The following is a 25,152-nucleotide window of genomic DNA, read 5'->3' on the forward strand; positions in this document are numbered from 1 at the left end:
ACCATATTTTACTGTTGGTATAATGTTCTTTTTCTGAAATGCAGTGTTCCTTTTACGCCAGATGTAATGGGACACACACCTTCCAAAGAGTTCCACTTTTGTCTCATCGGTCCACAGAATGTTTTCCCAAAAGTGTTGGGGATCATCAAGATGTGTTTTGGAAAAATTGAGACGAGCTTTAATGTTCTTTTTGCTCAGCAGTGGTTTTCTTCTTGGAACTCTGCCATGCAGGCCATTTTTGCCCAGTCTTTTTCTGATGGTGGAGGCATGAACGCTGACCTTAACTGAGGCAAGTGAGGCCTGCAGTTCTTTGGACGTTGTTGTGGGGTCTTTTGTGACCTCTTGGATGAGTCGTCGCTGCGCTCTTGGGGTAATTTTGGGCGGCCGGCCACTCCTGGGAAGGTTCACCACTGTTCCATGTCTTCGCCATTTGTGGATAATGGCTCTCACTGTGGTTCGCTGGATTCCCAAAGCTTTGGAAATGGCTTTATAACCCTTTCCAGACTGATAGATCTCAATTACTTTCTTTCTCAATTGTTCCTGAATTTCTTTGGATCTCGGCATGATGTGTAGCTTTTAAGGATCTTTTGGTGGACTTTACTGTGTCAGGCAGCTCCTATTTAAGTGATGTCTTGATTGAGAACAGGTGTGGCAATAATCAGGCCTGGGTGTGGCTAGAGAAATTGAACTCAGGTGTTAAAAACCACAGTTATAGTATGTTTTAACGAGGGGGGCAATCACTTTTTCACACAGGGCCATGATGGTTTGGATTTTTTTTCTCCTTTAATAATAAACACCTTCATTTACAAATTGCATTTTGTGTTTACTTGTGTTGTCCTTGACTATTGTTTAAATTGGTTTGATGTTTCGAAACACTTAAGTGTGACAAACATGCAAAAAAACAGGAAATGAGGAAGGGGCAAACACTTTTTCACACCACTGTATATAAATGTGAAGAATAGTTTTAATTCAAAATTAAAAAAAAAAACAGATGGCTAAAAAGTGAGTTTTTAACAAAATAGAATAAATATAATGAATGAAAGTATGGCGTGTAATAATAAAAAAAATCCTCCAAGATGTTCATCGAAGGTGTAATTATAAAATGTTATCAGTTTAGACCAGAACAGAGTGAGTGGCACTTTTTCTTTACCACGTTACTAAATTTCATTGGACATAAATGGGTTAAAGGGAGGTTTGGCTGTAATCCCTACAACGTGTTTTGTGGTTGAAATGTCTATTCATAGACCAGTGATTGACCATTAGCATCCACCTACTGGATGCTGGTGATCAACTCAGGAGAATTCTTGGAAAACTATGCATAGCCTTCAACAACGTAACATCATATAGGAGATATTTCGTTGAGGTTTTAAAGCTTAAAACTGTTCAAACCGAGGTACAGTGAGTTTACCCGCAGAGAACATATTACATGTTTACTGATCATTAAAAATCCCCTGTTGTTACTCTTTGTCTTCAGGGCTTTAAAGTGCTTTAGTGGATACATAAGAAAGGTGTTATAAACTAAGAATTATGGTCTACCATTCTGCTCGGATACTCACCCGCTGGCCCACAGCGTGTCCTCTTCTTGGCACATCTCATGTGAGCTGATGATATCCGTGTTCTTCAGGTCAGGGGGCCTCTCCAGGTCAGTGACAGTGTCATAGTGGCTGGCCTGCGCAGTGTTCTGGAGGCCTCCATATGTTTGATTGTCCTCAGTGACCCCAGCAGCATCTCTAAGATCTGCAACAGCTGACCTCCGGTTCTTTTGCCTGTCCGAAGCCTCAGCATTCCAAGCCCAGGAGCTGTACTCTGCCCCCAGCGTCAACATCCGCCACGTTCCAAATGTTGCTGATCGGACAGCTTTGGCCACAAATAAGCATGTGAGAAGGAGACAGGTTTGGATAAACAGATTTCAGAGACCAGGCTAGACTCAGAAACCTACATAGGCAAGCTGTAAAACCTATGTTTCAGAGGACCCAGAGGCACAAATGTAAGTGCTCTCTCAACATTCAGGTGTTAATATATTTTTGTTATGTAGCTAATGTGTGAAAATGACTTCCCAGTAACCAAAAAAGCTCAAAATATTTATTTGAAACGTCGTTTAATGCATACTGACACTCATTTCATATGTCTTGAGTCATATGTGCCTCAAGTTTGAAGGAAATTTTGAGCTTGACTGATTTACAAAGCCAGCAAATGTATTTGTACCAGGCTGGTACCTACTTGGGATCTTTTGAAATACAAAAATGAATTATACAGTGTTGTGATAAAGTATTTGCTGATTTCCAATTCCAAATGTTTCCAATATGCAGACAAAATATTAATCAATAATAATATTAATTAGTAATATATACATAGTTTGTAAATGGGCACGGTGGCGTGGTGGGTAGCGCTGTCGCCTCACAGCGAGGAGGGCCTGGGTTCGATTCCCCGGCCGGGTGACCGGGTCCTCTCTGTGTGGAGATTGCATGTTGTCTGTGTGGGTTTCCTCCGGGTTCTCCGGTTTCCTTCCACAGTCCAAAGGCATGCAGCCAGGCCAATTGGACATGCTAAATTAGGTGTGAGTGACTGTCTCTGTCTGCCCTGCGATGGACTGGCGACCTGTCCAGGGTGTATCCTGCCTTCCGCCTGAAGACTGCTGGGATAGGCTCCAGCACCCCCCCGCGACCCTGACAGAGAAGCGGCTTGGAAAATGGATGGATGATTTGTAAATGTTCATTTTGTTTAATTTTCTGAAAGAAAAACACTGACTAGCTAACAGCAACTGGCCCAGCGTGAAAAAGTAATTGCCCCTTAATTTATTGACCAACTAACCAAATTTAGTTGATAATTAGAACCAATAATACTAGACACACCAGGCTTTATTACTACCAGCCATGTTGAATCTAAACTTTACTTAATAAGTGAAGCAATGTAAATTAGGCTAAAAGGTCTGAACAAGGATAATGAACAAGAATAATGACTCAATCAGGAAGTCAATCTATCCCAGATGAACATCCAGAGGAACATTAGGTCAGCATTTACATTTCCACTCTTAGAATAAGACTGGGCAGCAATGGCATCCATAGTAGAGTTGCAAGGTGAAAACCATGGCTAACTAAAAGAAACATAAAGGCTCATCTCATCAAGCCTTTTGGAATAATGTTCTTTGGACTAATGAGTTGATAGTGGAGCTTTTCAGGAGACAGGGGTCCCATTTGATCTAGTGTAAAGCTAACATAGCATCCCATAATAAGAACATCATACAGCCAAACATGGCAGTGGTAGTGTGATGGTGTGGGGATGTTTTGCTGCTTCAGGGACTGGCTGAATTGCTATAATTGACACAAACCATCCTGCTTTCTAACAGAACATCCTGAGGGAGAATGTCTGATCATCGGTTCGTGATCTGTAGCTTAATTGGTTTATATAGCAAGACAACAATCTGAAGCGAGTCCTCCATAATTAAGCAGCCTAGTCAACGTTCTAACCTGAACCCTGCTGAGATGCTGTGGCAGGACTGTAAACATCTGTTCATGCTCGAACGCCCTACAAAGTGGCTGGATTAAGGCAAAGTGGGCCAAAAGTCCTCAAGAGCAAGGAGAAAGACTGATCTCCAGTTGTAGGAAGCATTCAGTTGCAGGTATTTCTGCTAAAGGTTATAAAGTTATTAAGTTTAGAAGGCATCTACTTTTTCACATGAGTTTTGTAAATATTGCAAAACTGTTTTTTCCTTCAATAAATGAAATGATCGATAAACCTGTTTTGAGCTTCCTCATCTCGCCCTTGTCTTACACTACTTTTTGCATCAGGATCTGAATCTATTTACTGTGACACATATACAAAGATCGACTAAATCAGGTGGTGACTGTATGCATAAAACATTGCGGATCCCAAAGGTTTTTGGTGCTTTGAGATAAAAAAAAACATGGTTAACATGGTTAAACATGACAAACTTCTCCAAATAAATAAAAAAATGCAAACAATTTAGTCGATTCTTGTAAAATGAAGGACCAAAACCAGCTCAGTCCTACCGTAGACCACCGTGGATCTCCTCTCTGCCCATTTGGAGTTACGCTGCACTGTTCCTCTCATAGCTCTCTCCATTCTTCTTAATCCAATATCACTGTACGAAGAGGCTTAAGATCCAATTTCTCGGTGTAATAGGCTCACACTCTTAAGGAGTACGCACTCAAAGCGGTCCTCCTTAATACACTTGCCACCAGATCAAGACTGCTGGGCCTGTAGATTGGGCTCTGTGGAATGCGGAAAGGCAGTTTCCTGTCTCACTCATTAAAAGCCTTCATGTTCAAGCCAAACAGGCCTCAGTGCCTCAGTGGCTTCTCTCAGAATCAATTATGGATCTTATTTTTACTCCGTAATCAGGAAGAGAACAATCATATAGTTTATAGAAAGTAAAAAGCCTGCCGGTGCAGTCAGACTTCCTGCTTTGCCTTTCACTGGACTCTGCAGCTCTCGGTTTTACTCTGCTTTGTTCCTTGGTGGTAAATAAAATAATAAAAACCACATCCCACATATTTTAAGTTGCTGTTGTTCTAGAGAGAATATCAGAGTAAGGATAAGAAAAAACTGAAGACACCTGTTTAAATCTGTAATTATCCCTACAAAAGCACCATTTCACTATTAATTACGATCAATTCAAAACTTTATACAAACCTCAGTTCCAAAGAAGTTGGGACACTATCTGAAACGCTAATACAATTAAAAAGCAGTGATTAATACTTTGTGTGGCCTGCATTAAAAGGAAACCTGTACAAAACACAATATTTGATGTTTTATAATTTGATGGTTGCAACTTAAGTTGGGACAGGAGCAAATTTACCACTGTGCTACCTCACCTTTTCTTTCGCCAATCGTTTCTGCACTGGAGACACCAACTGATCCAGGTTTGAAAGTGCGATTTTTTTGTTATGCAACTACTTAGCTGTGCAACTGTTTGGGGGTTTGTCATTATATTATTTTTGCATTTTTATTGTTACTCTAAAACATATACATCTTTCAGCTTTAATGGGGCCTCCAGTGATGTGCAAGCTATCCATCCCCCAGACACTAATACACACATCTACCATACAGAAGACAGAACCTGGCTTTTGAACTTCACACTGGTGAACATTCAAATGTTCCTTTACTTCTTTGGGTTGAAAAACAACCATTATTTCAATAAAAAAAATCTGAAAAGTTCTTGTCAGACCACAATGAGGTTTCCATTGTGCATCAGTCCATTGAAGATGAGCTTGAGCCCAGAAGTCAGCGGCGTTTCTGGATATTGTGGTACGGCTTTCACTATGTGGAACGCAACAACAAACACTCAGCCTCATTCACCAACCATTCTTGAGAAGAAATTTCTTCTTAAAACCCACTTATACAGTTTTCACATAGATTCTTAGTCACCCGTATTTTCTTATTAGGGATTTGGACTTGGGTAAGAACAGAATCTGCACACACAAGAGCACAAAGGTGAGAACAGTTCTTTGGTTTAAAAACTGGTCATGAAACTGAATTAGGATCTTTCTCAAGAGCAAAATTAGGAAAAAAATGTTGGGAAGATTTTGGCGAATATGGCCCAGTGTTTACGGACAAAGGTTTATCAAAGCATTCCCAAGCTCATATCGGTATGCTGATGTTCATCACAGGAGCATGCTGGGTTTTATCGTATTGATGTCTGAAGGATTGAAGGTCACCGGCGTCCAGTTGTGATCATCAGCCTTGCCCTTCTCCAGATTCTCTGAATCTTTTGATGTTATGAAATACTTGAAATCCTTGCAATCGCTTGTTGCGTTATTCACTCATGCGTGTGTTGGTGAGCCTCGACCCATTCTTGCTCATAAAAGACTAGGCCTTTCCTGGATTCTCCTTTTCTACACAAGCTTGACTGCAGTTTTCAGTCTCAAACTGCCTCCGTCAACTTTGCCGGAACATGTTGTAGGCATCAATTTTACAAAAAGCGTATATATTTAAGAAGTTTCTGGTTTTGTTTAAATACAGGTTAAAAAAAATGTTTTATTTGTATTTTACATACTATACTAACTTTTTTGGTATTAAGATTTGTGCTTAATCTCCAAAATCAACTCTGGAAATAAAATGCAACCAAAAAAGAAACAAAAAAAAAACAAAAAAAAAAACAGTGGAATGAAGGAGTCCAAATGTTACATTTTACTTATGAGTAGCGTGATACGCTAGACAAAGATATACGTGCTGAGGCAACTTACTTGTCCCATAAAAAGGTGTTATCTTTTATTAGAAGATTTATTGAAGACAAAAAAAATCAGAAGAAACCAGCTGGATGCACTGAAGCCTCAGGTCTCACTTTTAAGAAATATGTAACAGTTTTTTCCCCCCTTGCATCTTGCAGTGTTTTGGATGTACATGTCAGAATCAGCACAAAGAACGTGACTATACTATCAACATTTTAAAAGACATAATAGCTAATAATAGCTTCATTGTCAACAATGACTCATGAAACAAAAGTGATTCAGGCTAATGATGTCAACTACAGTTAGAAAAACAGAGGTAAAGGTTAAGTGTAAAAATGAAGGAAAAAAGCAACACTGGCTTCTTCATCGTATTTTACAACTTGTATTCTCATAGTGAATAATAGAAAAATAAGAACATAAAACAAAACCATTTTTTTCAGCACCATTTGCAGTATCCCGTTGTCCAGCCACAAATTCTTTAAGCAAAACTCCTACAATTACACTTTTCAGGGTCTTTCGAGCAAACTATTAAAAGTCTTGATAAAGAGAAATGAAAACGGATTGCTGCTGAGAGAAAACATTCAATATGGCAAACGTTTCAGGACGGGAAAGAAAAGCCTTGGAAACCACCAACGTGTTTACAGTTGTCCACTCATGGAGGACAAGACGGGGACAGTCATCATTTGTGGGAGCTTCTCTCATGACACCAGCGAATGAATAACAAAAACAGTTTACAATTTTTACAAAATGCATTTACGTTTAGCCAAAGCCAGTAACCATGCAGGAGAAAACTCAAAAATGAGCAGTTTATCCCTCCCGTAGTCTGTGTAGAGTTAGGAGAAAACACCCAGCAGATGGGAACCGATCGACAAAGAACATTTGCAAATAACTAATGCCCAGCAGCTATGAGAATTTAACTACATGAACAGATGCTCACCATTGTTTGAAATGAGAAAACAGTAATCACATGAGCTTAGTGTGGTCCACTCCTGAAGCAGCAAAATTCTGATGGGGACACATTTGTATTGAGTAGCACAAAGACCATTTTAAGATAAGACAACCATCACAGAACCTGCTTAAAGTCATTAAAAAATGCATTTATTCGAAGGGATATATATAAAAAAAAACCCAGCTGATTTTCAAAATATTCTTCTAACAATTTGATTTGGAATTTCAAAAGTTTGTTTTGTCATAAATGCCTGGAAAATGAAGTTCTTCAAATGTAGGTGTGTCGTGAGTGAGCGCATGTCAGATCTTTCAAAAAGGTTGCCGTGAAAAGGTAAACACGTCGTGGTCTTTGAATTGTGCGTGGACACTGGCTGCTGGAAACAGAAGATAAATGTTAAAAATTGAGAGAGATGCATAATCCTGCAGGGCCTCTAGCACAGCTTAGTCCATCCGAGAGCCAATATGCTACAGCCTCACAGTCATCCCAACAGGAAAACGAATTTCATCCTAACAAGAACGAGAATTAAATGCTTACAAGCTAGTCTGTCTGTCTTTCTGTTTCCTCCTGCACCAAATGGGCACATATTCTTTGTATCTGTGTGTAACCTTTCAACCGGAGTCAAACAGTGAGTTAAACCAAATGGCCAGAACACGGTGCAGTGGCCAAAGAGACCAGTGGTCCAGGCTGGCTCTCTGCTGGGATCCCCCCCTATGGTACAGGCCCTGCCGAGTCGAATCTGTGCTGGTGATGGCGGTTATGGTACAGTAGGCTGGTAGAGGGAGCAGGAAGGCCAGTAGATGGAGGACGCAGGAAAGGGGGAGAGCGTGGCTCAGCTGGGGCTGGGTGGTGTGGTGGATGAGCTTGTATCTGGCAGAGCGCTGGCCTGCTGCTCTCCTGGTGTGCTGTCCGCCTGCCTCTGGGCAATCGCTGCTGCCGAGTTCTTACACTGAGATGAGCCACACTGGCAACTGAACAGCTTCCCTTTCACATCCCAGAAGTGATCACCATAATCAAACCTGGAGACACAGGAGAACATGTAAAGACAATGAAACTGTCATATCTGTGGTAAAAACAGTAAACAGACTATCTCTATTGTATTCCATGTCATCCTATTCCGGCCTAACCAATGTGTCACTAGGGCAATAAAATCAGCTGATACTGGTGGAATTCTGAACAATAAAAGCACTGATGACTTATATTAGAAAACCTTAGGAATATGAAGCCACAAACATATCGTCAAGTGTTCAGAGCTCATTTAATTGAAAAAGGCCCTTATCTGACCATCACATGCAACATTCAAAACCACATAAAATATATATTTTACTAAAGAAAGCAAAGCTAGTGCTGTACTATTTGAATATACTGCTGATTACTGTAGTATGTGGGTCTGGATGTGGCCATGAATAAAAATGTGTCCCAGCAGGCTAACATTAAAACATTATAAAAAAATTAAATTAAATTAAAATCCTTCATATGCAGCGTGAACCCTCATTCAATTAACAGTCATATCAGTCAGAGCTGTACTGTATGTTTAATTTTTCCACCATATAAATTTATGCGTGTATTACTAGATATCTGATTTTTTAGCTCTTTTAAATTGGCTTCTGTGACAAAATGTTCCTATCAGTTGGGCCCTAATCCTGCTCTACTCCATGTTTAACAATGATTACGTCTAATTACACTGCACTGATATGATAATACAAGCAAATGAGTTCAGAGCAGCGGCTGGCACTGCAGGTTGATTATTCTTTTAGCGGGAAAGCTCACCCTAGCTCGTCTCCAGCACTGATGTTCTTGCTGGCGAAGAAGGCAATGTGTGGGAAGCGCAGGTCCTGATGAGACGTGAACACTCGGCAGGGGAACAGGTTCGGCTCACAGTGGTGGTTTATGAACCGACTGATGTTTCCATAGAAACGGGCGTCAATACAATACATATCACCAACCTGTGATAAAACAATAGTCATTGGCTCATTTATACTAAAAGAATGAAGAAATGGATGAAGACAAAGAACTGATCTCAGAGACAGAGCTACTCAAGAGAATTAGGGGATAAAGGAATGACAGATTCCTGTGGCATCAGATTGAAGCTTGACTGCTGATAACCTCACTGGTTCTGCTGATGTGTCCCCAACACTATTAGCGCAAATTAATCCTTATTATGGTTGTGGCATCAGCCTGGCTCATTTAACTGCAAGGTAACATGTGATGAAGAATAGGAAATGTGAGGCTCACTACTGATTATTCCATTAATTAAGACTCGGTGACTGTTAAAACTTTGGAGATGCTGATGTATTTTCTTTGTCAGTTAAAAATAACAACATATTAAAGACTACTCAGGGGCCTGACTCATGAAACAGAACTTCCTACTTGGCCAGCTTACTTTAAAATCAGTTCAAACTAATCCTGGATTCATGATGGTGGATCACTTTTTACTAGCCTCCGTCACCATGTTAACCTATGCTGCAGGCCTAACCTGCTCCATGGCAGATTATGTTCAGGATTTCAGATCATAAACAGCTCTTGGACCAATCAGGGCAAGCCTCTGAAGAATAAATGCAGAGTTAGAGGAGGTGAACCCCACTAGTGCTTTCTTTTCTTTGTGTCAATCACAAAAATGATTGCTTTTTGGCAAAGGAAACAAATAATACTCCAAATATCACAGGAATAAAAAGCAATTCTAATTTCCAATAAACGCTTACACATTTGAGACACCATGGCCACAGATTTATGCAGTGCAATTTCTTTATTTTTCTTTAAAAATAAGCAACTCATTGACAGCACTCATCACCAAGACAATGGGCAACAGGCTATTTATAGGTGGACAGGGCGTATGTAATGAAAACAGAGGCAAATGCAGGAGAAGGGACAGTCAAAAACAAAACCAGAGCCAGCCCTCCTGTCCATCTCCAATGTAGCCTGCAGCAGTTTCACTGCAGCTGCAGGCCTTCAGCTCTTCACCAAGACAAAGCACAGAAGCCAACATGGCATTATGGGGCAGGTATTTTTAGTGTGACACTACCTTGCTGTCCAGGCTAAAAAGGTAGGAATCATTCTCTCTGACATCTGCCTCTGCGTCTGAGATTATCTCCCCCACATACCTGCACAGATGAGGCAGCACAAGAGACATTAGTGCACACACAAGCAGACGAAGCACAACTGCAACCCCTGAGCCAACACTAATGTTCACTTGTAAACAGATACGTACACCATGCACTTCAAGTTATGTCTTTTCCTAAAGGCACACTTACAAGCAGAATTATTGCCAGATTTAGACCGTGAGAAAGAATCACAGAGACTTACTCGCAGACAAAGGTCCCTTGAGGAATATCCTGTAATGTCCGAACGCCCCAACCCATCTTTAGAGTCCTGAACAGCTGAAGTCTGATTCTGAGAGACAAAATCCAATGAGAAACAGGGGAGAAACAAAACACTGACAAAACTTGGGCGTTCTGTTATAGTAAGATGCAAACCATAGTTACCGTAATCCGTTCTGAACAACGCGGTTCTTGCAGGTTCTCCAGCAGGAACAGGCATGGTTGCACTCAAAAATAAGAGGTGGCTCCTCACAACAGAACTCCGGCAGAAGACGACTCTCCTGAGATAGCCAGTGCAATGTGGTTTTAAAAATAGTGTTTCAGGCCATTCAGGTCAAGTGCTCTTGTTACAGGGATAGCTTTGCAGTTCTGGATAAGATGTTCAGCCTTACCTTGTCATACCAGCAGCGCAGGCTTAGCTGACCGCACATGCAACTGGCTGAAGAGCAGTCGTCTTTGCAAACGCAATACTGATTTACAATAAATAAATAAATAAATAAATAAAGCCACTTTAGATGCCATGATTTGTTGAGGCTAAAGATAAGGCCAATAGGATGCCCAGACAGATGTTGCTTTACCTGTAAGTGAGTGATGTTTTTGTCAATATTCATGGGGGATGTGACACAGTTATCAGGGACATATTTGTAGTCATCAGGACAAGGCTCACTGTCTACAGCGTTAACACATGGGACAGGCACTCTCTCATAGCCTCTTGCTATGTCCCTTAAAAACAGAGAAATAAGGAAGTGACAAGTGGGCTCAAACAAAGGGACCCAAAAAACGCAGTGTACGAAATGGCAGTGGCCATATTACCTGCTGAGAAGCTTCTCTTTTGAAGATCTCCGTTCACGGCTGGCGTCTCTCTGTTTCCTGCTTGCATGCAGAGTGTTCCACACCTTGGAGTTCTGGCTACAGCACTCCATGGGTGTGTCACCCTCCCTGTTCTTCAGGTTCCCATCAGCTCCCTTTGACAAAAACAACCTGGAGGGGGTGCAATAGAGTCAGGTTTGGGTCTGCAACTGCACTGGAGCAGTAATCTTTACAATTCATATCAATTACACTACTCTCAGTACTTGCAAATTCTTAGGGAGTGGTGATCTAAATTTGTATTTGTACATGTAACTACACTCTTCTTAGTAGCAAAACACAGATACAACTGAATGCAACATAGAATAACCCTAAATCTGCAGGCTTTGTAAAGTTGTACTTACGTAACGCATTCTAGTCGATTCTCCCGTGATGCAATGTGCAGTGGGGAGTCTCCGTGTATGTTGACTGTGTTGAGGTCACACTTTGCATCCAGTAGAATCTGAGTTATGTCCACGGACCCAGAAAATGCTGCCCAGTGCAAACAGATATTCTCCTCCTAAGAAGACCAAACACCAAACCATAAAAAGTCCAAATGTCACAAAAGGCCACAATTATAAAGAGGCCAAATCACCTCAAAGATCTTGAATATAAATCTAGTAAAGCAAAACTAGTTCACTATAGTACAAAGACAGTATTAGCTGTATTTCCATGACATGAAGGTACTTAGCTTTGAGTTTCAGTGCAGACCCTCATCTACACTTCAAAATTTTAAAAACTAAAGATCAAAACTTCAAACCATGTAAGCCCAAAGGCCCACACTGACCTTGTCTCTGATGTTAGGATCAGCACCTTTAGATAGAAGCTGCTTGACTATTTCTATGTGTTTATACTCTGTCGCCCAAATCATTGCTGTCCAGCCTCCATCATCCTGTAGACGCAATAAAGAACAATTATGACTGCCAATGACAACAACGGAAGTGATATAAAATGAAATGAAACAACATTTACCTGACAGTTAATATCTACAAGACCTGTAGACAATAAGTGCTCCACAATACTCAAATGCCCATTCTTAGCAGCAAGGTGGAGACATGAAGAGCCCTCCCCATCCTGAAAGATTACAACATTGAGAGAAAGAATGCAAGGCTTTATGCACAAGTTTCATTACATTAATTTTTGCCAAACACTGACAATATTCATGTAGATGGAGGTAATAACAGTAGTATTCAAACAGGGCCCAAAGGGCTCAGTATTGAGTGCAGGGTTGCTTCAAAATTTTTGAAATCTACACAAATTTTACCTTTTAAGACCTCAATATAGCAAAGCAAAAAAAGTTTCCATAGCACAACAGCATATCTACTTTATTAAACCAATTTGTTGAAAAAGCATGGAGACTGCATGATAATTTTTACTGTGTTTTTAGTTTTGCTATCCTCTAGCCCTTCATCAGTGGTCAGTTTCTGACTACAGGACCAGCGCTGGCTTGATTTTTGTTGGTGGACTGTTCAGTATAAATGACATCTCTTCCCATTCCCCCACCATCTGATACAGGTCCTTTAATATGGAGTATCAGTTATTACTGAGCCTAACACAGATAATACAGCTGTACAATTTCTGCACAACTACTTTCCTTTTTAATATGTCCATTAGGGGTGCGGGGAAAACTTGATTATTAAGAGGCATTGTGATGCGGACGTGATTGATTCTGAATCTATTCACAAATGTCAAAAATCTATTTTCTAAATATTTAATGTATAACGTAATGTTGACGGAACATAAAAAGGTGGAACTTAGAAGTTGGTAAGTGCAGCACCCGGACAGTCTGTGGCGGCACAAATGAGCAAGAAATCCGACCAGCTCACTCTGCAGTAAAGTCAGGTTAGGTCAGGAGTCACAACACAAATGTCCAGTATCTCTCAGTACGTGTTAATGTCCTGGTATAGACTAAAAATATAAACAAGACCGCAGATTTACTTTGCTCTGCTTTAAGCTCAGCTATAGCCGCTTACCTCCCATCTCTGCCAGAAAACTTTTCCTCAAAAGAAGAACAGTTTATTCTAAAATGTAAAACGAGGCTAATGTGCATAATGTGACATTTTGGACAGGTTTTGATATCTGGCTTAATTTTTCAAAAGGACAATTTTATAAGTTGTTTAATATTTACTTTTAATTCAGTTAATATGCTGCAGTAAAATATTTGAAATCTGCATAGTGGTATACTCTGAAATTACACCTGTGATGTTTTTGGACAACTTTTGTGAAATAATCAATTTACTGTGTCATGAATACACTATCATTTCATATTGCTCTGACAAGCACACAGTTAGTTCAAAACCAGAATGTCTCCGAGATGGATCCAGTTACAACTCACAAGGGAAAACATGATAGATATGTATTTTCTACATGGTGAATGCGTGACGAATGCTGCTCGCTCACATTTTAACACATTAAACATTTTCCACCTCAAAGCAGCTCCAAGCTGAAGTCATTTAGACCACTCTCTGTTACCTTCTGAAAACGCACCTCACTGCTGCAGTTTGTCAGTTTATGACACCTCTACCACAGCGGAATAAACTAAATGCAGAACTGAAACAAAGGATCAGAACTGGATTGAGCTTATTAATCAATTAACATATACCTAAATTTAACACCACCTACGGTTTAAAAAAAAAAAGTGATTTTATGACCATAGTTTTTTTTCAAATCTATTTCAAGACTTTTGAGGGACTTTTCTGGATCTGCTGCTGTGTGTCTCTTTTAACTGACAGGCTAGTGAGACTATGCATGAAGGAGGACCTTGTGAGAAACAATGGCTCCAGCTCTCAGTAGGTAGCACACAGTGTCCAGATGGTTATTCTCACAGGCCTCCATCAAGGGTGTACGCTGGTCCTCATCACACATGTCCAGATTAGCACCAGCCTAATAAGCAAACAATAAATGTGAACACCACCACTGGGTTAGGGTTAACACACAATTTAAAAAAAAAAAAACAGCTTTAGTGATTCATTGGTGCTCACCTGGACCAACATATGGCAGACCTCCTGATGCCCAGCCTCAGCTGCTACATGGAGGGGTGTGCGCTTACTCTGGTTCTCCATCTTAAAGTTGGGATCGATTCCATCCACTGAAGAAACAGAGATAGTAATTAGTGAGGAATGCACAAAATGCTTGATTAGATAGATGGCTCGGTTACAGAAAGCATCTTACCTAGCATTAGTAAGACCTTCTGCAGCTCTCCCTGCTTGGCAGAGATGTACAGCTGTTTTGGATGAAAGCGAAGTTTCTTGGGCCTTAGAGAGAAAAACAAAAAATGAACGCATATATTACAGGTTCATAGTGCTAGTTCATTTATCAATTATTTATATAATTTATATCATTTATATCATTTTTATCATTTTATATATCATATTTATATCATTATATATCATTTATATCATTTCAGCAGCGAGAGCTAATATTAATAGTTGTTATTTACAATAAGAAAGAGTGTAGACAAACACTATAAACTAGGCACTAGAAGCTATTTTAAGATCTTTAGCTACATTTATCATTCTGTGCACATCAACCCCCACCCATTACAGTTTCCAACAAATTAGCTGAAACCTATAAAGCTGTACAGTGTTAACATCATAATAGAATCATTTCATTTATGAACCTTCAACAGAATTAATTTTACATTGTTAAAAACAGTGACTCCAAACCTTTCTATGAAAACACCTCACTCCTGCAGAGTAGTATACACTCATACGTGTACGTGAGGTAGTTTTTTTTCCTTACTTCTCTGCATCCAGCGCCAGTAGGACAGTTTCCAGAGTCTCTTTAGGGGGTACTCCTGGGGGTCCAGTCCAAACTCCTGTTCCTGACCTGCTGGTGCCTGGGGCATCCACAGCTTCCGCAGGTCTGTGGAAAGTGCTGTCTGCTCTATTCTCTCCAGGCACAGAGAGGCGAGATGACCTAAAATCATTAACAAACAAATAAATGCAGACATTTTTATTACATAACAAGATACATAAAACTTAGACCGTTGGCAGGGAGACAACCCCAACAGAAACGGCTTCTAGACCTAACATTAACATCAGGTTGGATTATTTAGCAATAAAAGCCGTTACTATCTCAGCCTCACATCCATGACAGCACATCCTTAGCATTGCACTCACGTGAAGGCACTCACAGCAGCAAGAGTAACAAAACATACTTACTTTCAAATATGAGCAAAAGCGTAACGTTTCACAGTTCTGTAGAAACATCAAATATCTGTTTTACTGACTTGCTGATCTATATATTTTCTGTTTTCCCATGATTCAATGCAATGAATACCTAAACAGAAACTTCTGTATTCGAAAACTGGCATCTCGAATGGTTAAGAGAGTACCCATGTACATTCCCAAGTCCAAATCGAAGTTGTTCTATGAAAAAAAACAACCACTCTCTAAGCTTCAAAAAAAGTGACGTACTCAGCATTACGTGCTGTATGAAAACAGTTGTACACATACCCTCCAGTGGTGGTGTCCGCTCTGCCCTCCACAGTGCCTGGAGTGCTGGGGCCCTGGCTCGGGGGCACGGTTGAGGTTGTGTCGGCCTTGGCAATCGTGACCTCTTTGGCCTTGCTGACCTCCTCTCCACAGTGAGGACAGAAGCTCTGTCCCTTCACTACTGATGCACAGGAACGATGAAACCGATGTGAGATGTTAACCTCTGGCTGGCACTCCATGAAGGTCCCCTACAGCAAAGGCGAAGGTTTTGTAATTTTTTTTTAAACAACAAGAGACCAACATAATCATATCTTTAACTGCATTGGCTCACTCTCTGCAGGGAGGCTGAGCACTCACCGCCCTGCAGAAGTAGCCGCAGCCTGGGCAGCATTGGTGTTTGATCATTCCTGTGCGATGATCTTCACACAGCACCAGCAGTTGCACCAAGTTCGATGGCCTCATCATCTCATGCTTGAGCACTGCACTCTGACACCGGCTCAGCTACATTAAAAGAAAAATTAAAAGTTTTTCAGATCATGCAGCTCAAATAGAAATAATTTCTTTCATATTTGAGACACATAATCTACATATTTCTCAACTGACACTAGGGCAATGTGGCAATATTTATCATTATTGTGACAAATCATATCACATGTTAGAATACAGTTTTCAGAACATATGGATACTGTCCGTATTTAAAGAACACAGGCCAACTCATGTGTTATCACAAAGAAAGCATAATTTGTAGAGATACACCAAAATTTCATAAAATTCTGACCAGAATAAAAATCTGCTACCATGCAAACACCATCTGCCGACAAAAAGTGCAACAAAAACTAAAAAACTAAAAATTGTGGTACATACTGTGTAACGTGAAAATGTGAAAGTTATGTACCAGGATGTTATATTTTTGACCTTCCACCATTCCCTATATCACACTCACATAAAGACCTCACCATACTTAATGCAACAAATAAGAATATGCATATTGAATGATCACAATAACAAAAAGATGATCTAAAAACCAGTTTCAAAATACATAAAGTAACATGAAACAGGCTCAGTAATGTTCAAAATAGAGCATGTTCATTTTCATGCTGGAGTCTCATTTTACAACAAACATTTAATATTTCATCTAAAATCCATTATAATGATAATGTGTTGGTGCAAGGCGAGTTAAATCTCACACCATAAAATCTTATATATAATAATAATATAATACAAGCAGAATATTGTGTAAATGGACCTCTCACTGCAACCCATATTGTAGAATACAACATGTGTGTGTTACTGTTATATTTTGTTTGTACCATAGGTTCTCACCTGTCCATCCACACTCTCTGTGGCCATGCACTTCCTGTCAGCCAGAGTGAGGATCTCTCTGCTCTTGGGCGTCTCCATACGGCAACTACAAAGGGGAAGCTCCTGCACCATGTCTGAAGCAGCGGTCTCTACTGTGCCAGACACTCCTGCACAACACAAAGCAAGGTTCGTTAAAAAAAAAAAAATCTGTGACAGTTTAATATAAATGTGAGAACATAATTACTTCAAGAAAACGCTGGATTCACAGACTGTTTGTGCTTAAGCCACATTCCAACTCTGCCTTCAACATCTAACAGTTGACACTCGAAGAGGAGAAGGTGTCCAAGATAGAATCCAGCTGATGACATCTGCATTGTGATTGTAGCTGGGAGAGCTATCGGCACCACTGCAGCATAAGAGAAAGCATGATACACTATATTGCCAAAAGTATTCAGTCACCCATCATTGAATTCAGGTGTTCCATTCACTTCCATGGCCACAGGTGTATAAAACCAAGCACCTAGGCATGCAGACTGCTTCTACAGACATTTGTGAAAGAATGGGTTGCTCTCAGGAGCTCAGTGAGTTCCAGCGTGGTACCCTGATAGGATGCCACCTGTGCAACAAGTCCAGTCGTGAAATTTCTTCACCACTAAATATTCCACAGTCAACTGTCAGTACTATTCTAACAGGTGATTGGGAACGACAGCAACTCAGCCACGAAGCGGTAAGACACGTAAATGCTGAGGTGCATAGTGCGCGGAGGTCGCCAACTTTCTGCAGAGTCAGTCGCTACAGACCTCCAAACTTCAGGTGGCCTTCAGATTAGCTCAAGAACAGTGTAGAGAGCTGCATGAAATGGGTTTCAATGGCCGAGCAGCTGCATTCAAACCTTACATCACTAAGCACAATGCAAAGTGTTGAATGCAGTGATGTAAAGTGCTGCCACTGGACTCTAGAGCAGTGGAGCCGTGTTCTCTTGAGTGACGAATCACACTTCTGTGTTTGGCAATCTGATGGACGAGTCTTGGTTTGGCGGTTGCCAGGAGAACAATACTTGTCTGACTGCATTGATCCAAGTGTAAAGTTTGGTGGATGGGGAATTATGGTGTGGGGTAGTGTTTCAGGAGCTTGGCCCCTTAGTTCAAGGGAAAGGAACTCTTAATGCTTCTGCAGACCAAGAGATTTTGGACAATTTCAAGCTTCCAACTTTGTGGGAACAGTTTGGGGATGATCCCTTCCTGTTCCAACATGACTGTGCACCAGTGCATAAAGCAAAGTCCATAAAGACATGGATGAGCGAGTTTGGTGTGAAAGAACTTGACTGGCCTGACCTCAACTCAACAGAACACCTTTGGATGAATTAGAGTGGAGAGTGCGAGCCACACCTTCTCGTCCAACATCAGTGTCTGACCTCATAAATACGCTTCTGGAAGAATGGTCAAAAATTCCCAAAAACATACTCCTAAGCTTTATGGAAAGCCTTCCAAAGAGTTGAAGCTGCTATAGCTGCAAATGGTGGGCCGACAACATATTAAACCCTATGGATTAAGAATAACCTCTCCATGGATCACCACCTTACGGTGGTGGAGGGGTTTGCGTGCTTGAATGATCCTAGGAGCTATGTTGTCTGGAGCAAAAGCTCCTGGTAGGGTCTCTCATGGCAAACTGGACCTAGGTGACAGGTCAGACAAAGTGTGATCCATAATAACCCCTATGAAAACACAAAAACAGGACTTGTGTACCCTGCCCGGAACAGGGTTACCAGGGCCCCACCCTGTAGCCAGGCCTGGGGGAGGGGCTCGCCAGCGAGCGTCTGGTGGCCGGGCATTTACTCATGGGCCCAGCCCGAAGGAGTTACATGAGTCCCCCCTCCCATCGACCCACCATCAATGGGAGGGGCAGTAGTAGGGGTTCGGTGCGTTGTGGATCGGGCCGTGTCCAAAGGCGTGGGCCTTGGCGTTCTGATCCTCGGTTGCTGAAACTGCCTTTTGGAACTTGGAACGTTACCTCACTAGCGGGGAAGGAGCCTGAGTTGGTGCGCGAGGTTGAGAGATACCAGCTAGATATAGTCGGGCTCACCTCAACACACAGCTTGGGCTCTGGGTCCAATCTCCTTGAGAGGGGCTGAACTTTATTCTTTTCTGGAGTTGCCCATGGTGAGAGGCGGCGGGCAGGGGTGGGCTTTCTCATAGCTCCTCGACTCGGTGCCTGTATGTTGGGGTTTTCTCCGGTGGACGAGAGGGTAGCTTTCCTACGTCTTCGTTGGGGAATGGGTCCTGACTGCTGTCTGTGCTTATGCACCGAACAGCAGTTCAGAGTACCCAGCCTTCTTAGAGTCCTCGGGAGGGGTGCTTGAAAGTGCTCCTCCTGGAGACTCTATTATCCTAGTGGGGGACTTCAACGCTCATGTGGGCAATGACAGTGAGACCTGGAGGGGTGTGATTGGGAGGAATGGCCTCTCTGATCTGAACCCGAGTGGTGTTCAGTTTTTGGACTTCTGTGCAAACCAGTTTGTCCATCACGAACACCATGTTTGAACACAAGGATGTCCATAAAGTGCACATGGCACCAGGACACCCTAGGCCGCAGTTCAATGATTGACTTTGTAGTCGTGTCATCGGACTTGCAGCCATGTGTTTTGGACACTCGGTAAAGAGAGGAGCTGAGCTGTCAACTGATCACCACCTGGTGGTGAGTTGGATCAGGTGGTGGGGGAAGATGCCGGTCAGACCAGGCAAGCCCAAACGTATAGTGAGGGTTTGCTGGGAACGCCAAGCAGAAGAACCTGTCAGATTGATCTTCAACTCACACCTCACACCAGTTGGGGGACATTGACTCAGAATGGGTCCATTGTTGCTCCATTGTTGAAGCGGCTGACTGTAGCTGAGGCCGTAAGGTAGTTGGTGCCTGTCGGGGCGGTAATCCTCGAAACCGGTGGTGGACACCCCAGGTGAGAGATGCCGTCAAGCTGAAGGAGGAGTCCTACCGGGCATGGTTGGCCTGTGGGACACCAGAGGCAGCTGGCAGGTATCGACAGGCCAAGCGATCTGCAGCTTCAGTTGTCGCCAAGACAAAACCCCGTGTATGGGAGGAGTTTGTTGAGGCCTTGGAAAGTGACTAAGTCGGCTCTGAAAAGATTCTGGTAAACCGTCAGGCGACTCAGAAGGGGAAAGCAGTGTGTGTCACTGTATATAGCGGAGATGGTGTGCTGCTGACTTCGAATGAAGACGTCATTGGGCGGTGGAAGGAATACTTTGAGGACCTTCTCAATCCCACCGACATGTTCTCCAGTGAGGAGGCTGAGTCTGGGGACATGGGAATAGGCTTGTCCATTACTGAGGCCGAAGTCGCTAAGGTAGTTAAGAAGCTCCTTGGTGGCAAGGCTCCAGGGGTGGATGAGATCCACCCTGAGTTCCTCAAGGCTCTGGATGTTGTGGGGCTGTCTTGGCTGATACGCCTTTTCAACATTGCGTGGACATCGGGGGTGGTGCCACTGGATTGGTAGACTGGGGTGATGGTGCCTCTTTTTAAAAAAGGGGACCGGAGGGTCTGTTCCAACTACAGGGGAATCACACTCCTCAGCCTCCCTGGTAAGGTCTATGCAGGGGTACTGGAGAAGAGAGTCCGGCTTATAGTCGAACCTCGGATCCAGGAGTAGCAGTGCGGGTTCCGCCCTGGTCGTGGAACACTGAACCAACTCTTTACCCTCTCCAGGATTCTGAAGGGTTCATGGGAGCTTGCCCAACCAGTCCACATGTGCTTTGTGGATCTGGAGAAGGCATTCGACTGTGTTCCCCGGGGTATTCTGTGGGAGGTGCTTCGGGAGTACGGGGTACATGGCTCTTTGCTATGAGCCATTCAGGCCCTGTACAAACAAAGCTGGAGTTTGGTTCGCATAGCCGGCAGTAAGTCAGACTCGTTCCCAGTGAGAGTTGGACTCCGTCGGGGCTGCCCTTTGTCACCGATTCTATTCATAATTTTTATGGATAGAATTTCTAGGTGCAGTCAGGGGATGGAGGGTGTCCGGTTTGGTGACCTCAGGGTCACATCGCTGCTGTTTGCAGATGATGTGGTCCTATTGGGGACATCAGGCTGCGAACTTCAGCTTTCGCTGGATCGGTTTGCAGCCGAGTGTGTAGCAGCCGGGATGAGAATCAGTACCTCTAAATCCGAGACCATGGTTCTCAGGCGAAAAAGGGTGGAGAGCCCTCTCTGGGTCGGGGATAGGCTCTTGCCTCAAGTGGAGGAGTTCAAGTATCTCAGGGTCTTGTTCACGAGTGATGGTACAAGGGAGCGGGAGATTGACAGGCGGATTGGTGCTGGGTCAGCAGTGATGCGGGCTCTTTACCGGTCTGTTGTGGTAAAGAAAGCTGAGCCATAAGGCAAGTCTCTCGATTTACCGGTCGATCTACGTTCACGCCCTCACCTATGGTCATGAGCTTTAGGTAATGACCGAAAGAATAAGATCGCGAATACAAGCGGCCGAAATGAGTTTCCTCCGCAGGGTGTCTGGACTCTCCCTTAAAGATAGGGTGAGAAGTTCGCACGCATGTGAAGGCAGACAAGCAAATACTTTTGGAAATATAGGTGTACCTCAACCTTTCTAATCTCTTCCATAGAAAAGAAAAAGAAGAGAGAGAGGGTGACTCCAATGTGGTTGTTCATGAGATGTTTGTACAGGCAGTGGCATTTTCAGGAACTCGATCAGCTAAACCCCCCGGTCACCAAGTATTCGTGGTGTAAGGCCAAATGTTTCGGTAGTGACAATTTTAGCAAATATTGAGCATGACTCAAAATCACACATCAGAACTTGACCAGCAAAAATGGTTCTTAAGATAACCCACTGACTTTCAGGCTTTGGGACTACTTTATAACAATGGGACCCAACTGCTCACCACAGGGCCACGAGGGACGGGGTGCAGTCTTGATTCATGGTCCAAAATGCAGGAGTGTGCTCTGCCTAAGAACTTAAACTCTATTTTGGTAGTGACATGAAAACGTGGGACAGCATTTTTTTTAACAGAGCTTTTTTAATTTAAAATTTTCAACATTTAAGAAATTATAAATCTAAATATATTAACTTTAAAAGATTTCATACAGATCTTTAAAACAATAATTGAGAGAAAAAAAATTCAAGTATTATTTTCACAAGTTGAAATTTAGATGTTAGAGTTTGGGACAGGCACCTCCCCACAGAAAGTAAGCTGTAAATGATTATATTGTTTACATTTAGATTATTAATTTCAATTAATGGCCTTCGTTTAATCCATATAGCGGTGACAAGCAACAAATGATTAAAATGTATGTGCACATACAGACCTTTTTTACTGTGTAATTATATAAACAAAACTAATGTACATATATAACAAATAAATACATATATTTAATATATAGTATTAATACATTAATATATATATTTAACAGTAGCCATTACTACATTTTACTCACCTCTGTGGGTAATAACAGAGAGTAGTTTCTGAGCCATGTAAGGGCTTTGAAAATGACTCTGTAGCCGAATGGTTAAGTCATTCACTTTACACTGCAGCTCTAATATCAGACACTGCTTATAACACTACATTCTGGCCAGTCCAATCTTTTTAACACTTGTAATATAATTCAATACGCTCAATCATCGAAATCCTGTCATCGGAAACTCGTGAGGACAAAAGAAATATGATTAATCGCCCAGCCCTAATGCAAAGAAAAAAAAAGAAGCATACTTCCAACATTCTTCTAGAGGAAGATAGAGAAGTTAGAGACCAGACATTAGTTCCTTCAACTACGCAACTGGAGTAAACACATAAGCTGTTCTGCTCTGATGTTCTGCCCCAGTGATCCTGTTTTTTCCTCACAGTAACCAAGGAGATGGTCAAGGCCTTCTCACCATTAAGATGTGTCTGGCAGCAACAGTGCCTTACATTTTGCCATATGAAAGGACTGTGCTGTTATTAATTCATTTACTTTTTGACAGCTTTCAATACCCCACAGTTTGACCACCAGAAATTGCAGTGGTTTTACATGAGGCGGAGAGTGTGTACATGTTCAGATGAAGGGATAGATAGCTTTAGGAAGACTGATCTACTGTTTTTAAGGAGCCTAATATTGAGCAATGTCTATCCCACTCGATTCTGGGAGCTACCGCTTTAGCTTACACAAGCAAGGGCCTGCATCCAACAGCTGGCTTCCACATGCATTCTCCCTGGTTCAGATACAAGATGTTACCATTTACCAAGTTCCTGCGTAGGAAATATTTGTAACGCAGCAATCTGAGCATCTCCTCATACTTTGAGTCAGGAATATGAGTTTATATCACCAGATAGCCCTTCCAGCAATGTGAACCAAACAGCTTTGACTGAGATGCTGCATCCACTGTTAAACACAGAGGTGTCACTCCTTCATGAACACATACTCCATCTACAACTAACTAATTAGTGGGAACAGCAAACAGTGGATCCTATTTATAGTAGCAAGCTAAAGCAAACAAACAAACTTATTACAGATGTTGCTGCCATATCTAAACTGGTGCCGCCTACACTGAATGTGGACCATGAAACGGTCATGCACGTGGAGTCAGTTCCTCAGTCAATTAGGAACACTGTCTATTCTTAGCCAGCCCACTGAGCAGCTTGACAAATGCATGGCACAGGAGCACGAGAGCGGGGCATGACCATCTAAAGAAAAAGAAGCTTAGGGAATGAACTTCATAGCTATATAAGATATTAGTTCCTGAAAACTTTTAGCAAGAAAGACCAAAGGAAACAGAGTTCTACCAATTTTGTAATACTTTTTAAAAGTGCTTGATTTGAAAGGTTCTGTGGCACAGACTGGGTTTTACTTTTGAACTCTTTGGTGGTGACAAATTTTCAGAAAGGAAAATCCTATTTTTACAGAAATATGTTTTTTTTAAAAAACTTCATAGTCTGTAATGCATGACCATTAGTTAATCAAGGCCTTCTGCAGCTGATGTCAAATCCACAAACCAAAGTATCGCTATTACAAAAATGGCAGAATTAACCGAAAGAAAAGAAGAGTTCAATTTGAGAGTACTCAGACTGTGACAAAAACATGCACAGTGTCATGGACGATAACACCTAGCCTAATAGGGAGGAAGCCCATGAATTTAAAAGTGCATCGGAAAAACTGATACAAATAAAATTTCAAGTGAATAAAGACTAAGATTTCAATAGACCAAACCAAGACAACAGCACAATGTGTTGCTCCCAAAATTGAAGGCAAATGTAGCAAACCTTGCCTTAGTGATTTCAACTACTCAACATCTGTTGATACATTTGAACATGACAATGATGTTCATGATTAATATGACTAATACTTTGCTAAAGAACTTGGCTGCAAGTGTTTTTGGAGCTTTGGAATTTTCACTAACAGTGTATGGAGAACATACACACAGGTCATATAAACAAATGTTCAGTTTATAAAACAAGTTAATACTTATCTCGTGTATTCATGTATGCATTTGCATGTTTAGGAATTAGTATAAACTTGCAAAAATCATTGATCCCATGAAATCACAGTCATTGATGAATTTTGGGACAGACAGCTCAATCCTTAGCATGTTGAAGGAAAGTATGTACTGTTTTTTTTTTTTATTTGTTTGCTTTTTTTAGTTCTATGCAAAAGTCAGAGACCACTCTTCATTTGCTTAATTTCCAGTCAAAATGGCCAAATATTTCTGAGGAGATTAGACATAAAGATTCACTTGTATTTGGAAGGGGCAAGTCAAAATAGGTAAAGAAAAAAAAAGTTTTCAAATTTGGAGTTAAAAAAAAAAAAAAGAATCAAAAGAGAGAAATAAGAGAAGACAAAACTGTCAATATCAGATACTTAAAGTTTTCAGTACTTAAGGCTTTCATCTTTGAGAGAGAGGAAGAAATCAGTTCACTCTGGAAAAATCCACAGGAATTTCTGTCTATCATTCCCCTGTGAGAAGACAACCCATTGATATGTGTCTGAAAGGATGTGTGGTGGTCAGTAAGTCCTTACTGAGAGAAAAAAAAAAAGACAAAAAGAAGAAAACTGGCAAAACAAAGATGCTGCTGGTCTCCTCACAACAATGGACTGGCCACCCCAGAGTCCAGACCTCAACATCACTG

The 25,152-nt window shown here is 41.7% G+C and overlaps 1 protein-coding gene across 7 annotated transcripts in view; it reads right to left on the reverse strand.

Annotated features, from left to right (window-relative positions):
* Positions 1 to 6,202: 6,202 nt before the first annotated feature.
* Positions 6,203 to 25,152, reverse strand: part of ehmt1b (euchromatic histone-lysine N-methyltransferase 1b) — a 44,966-nt gene continuing 26,016 nt past the window's right edge. For 6 of the 7 annotated variants that reach the window (XM_037545870.1, XM_037545869.1, XM_017714750.2 and 3 more), the window contains 18 exons: positions 17,060 to 17,205; positions 16,094 to 16,237; positions 15,758 to 15,984; positions 15,042 to 15,218; positions 14,472 to 14,554; positions 14,282 to 14,388; positions 14,061 to 14,183; positions 12,273 to 12,374; positions 12,088 to 12,192; positions 11,666 to 11,820; positions 11,268 to 11,435; positions 11,033 to 11,177; positions 10,847 to 10,924; positions 10,620 to 10,735; positions 10,441 to 10,527; positions 10,160 to 10,238; positions 8,908 to 9,083; positions 7,970 to 8,156 (listed from right to left, as the gene is read on the reverse strand). In XM_037545870.1, the coding sequence (XP_037401767.1) occupies positions 7,970 to 8,156; positions 8,908 to 9,083; positions 10,160 to 10,238; positions 10,441 to 10,527; positions 10,620 to 10,735; positions 10,847 to 10,924; positions 11,033 to 11,177; positions 11,268 to 11,435; positions 11,666 to 11,820; positions 12,088 to 12,192; positions 12,273 to 12,374; positions 14,061 to 14,183; positions 14,282 to 14,388; positions 14,472 to 14,554; positions 15,042 to 15,218; positions 15,758 to 15,984; positions 16,094 to 16,237; positions 17,060 to 17,205 (2,405 nt within the window). Of the gene's footprint in view, positions 8,157 to 8,907; positions 9,084 to 10,159; positions 10,239 to 10,440; positions 10,528 to 10,619; positions 10,736 to 10,846; positions 10,925 to 11,032; positions 11,178 to 11,267; positions 11,436 to 11,665; positions 11,821 to 12,087; positions 12,193 to 12,272; positions 12,375 to 14,060; positions 14,184 to 14,281; positions 14,389 to 14,471; positions 14,555 to 15,041; positions 15,219 to 15,757; positions 15,985 to 16,093; positions 16,238 to 17,059; positions 17,206 to 25,152 lie in introns of all 7 variants that reach the window. The other variant, XM_037545865.1, reaches the window with a different exon arrangement.

The sequence above is a fragment of the Pygocentrus nattereri genome, chromosome 16 (assembly GCF_015220715.1).
Source record: "Pygocentrus nattereri isolate fPygNat1 chromosome 16, fPygNat1.pri, whole genome shotgun sequence".
Lineage (NCBI taxonomy): Eukaryota > Metazoa > Chordata > Actinopteri > Characiformes > Serrasalmidae > Pygocentrus > Pygocentrus nattereri.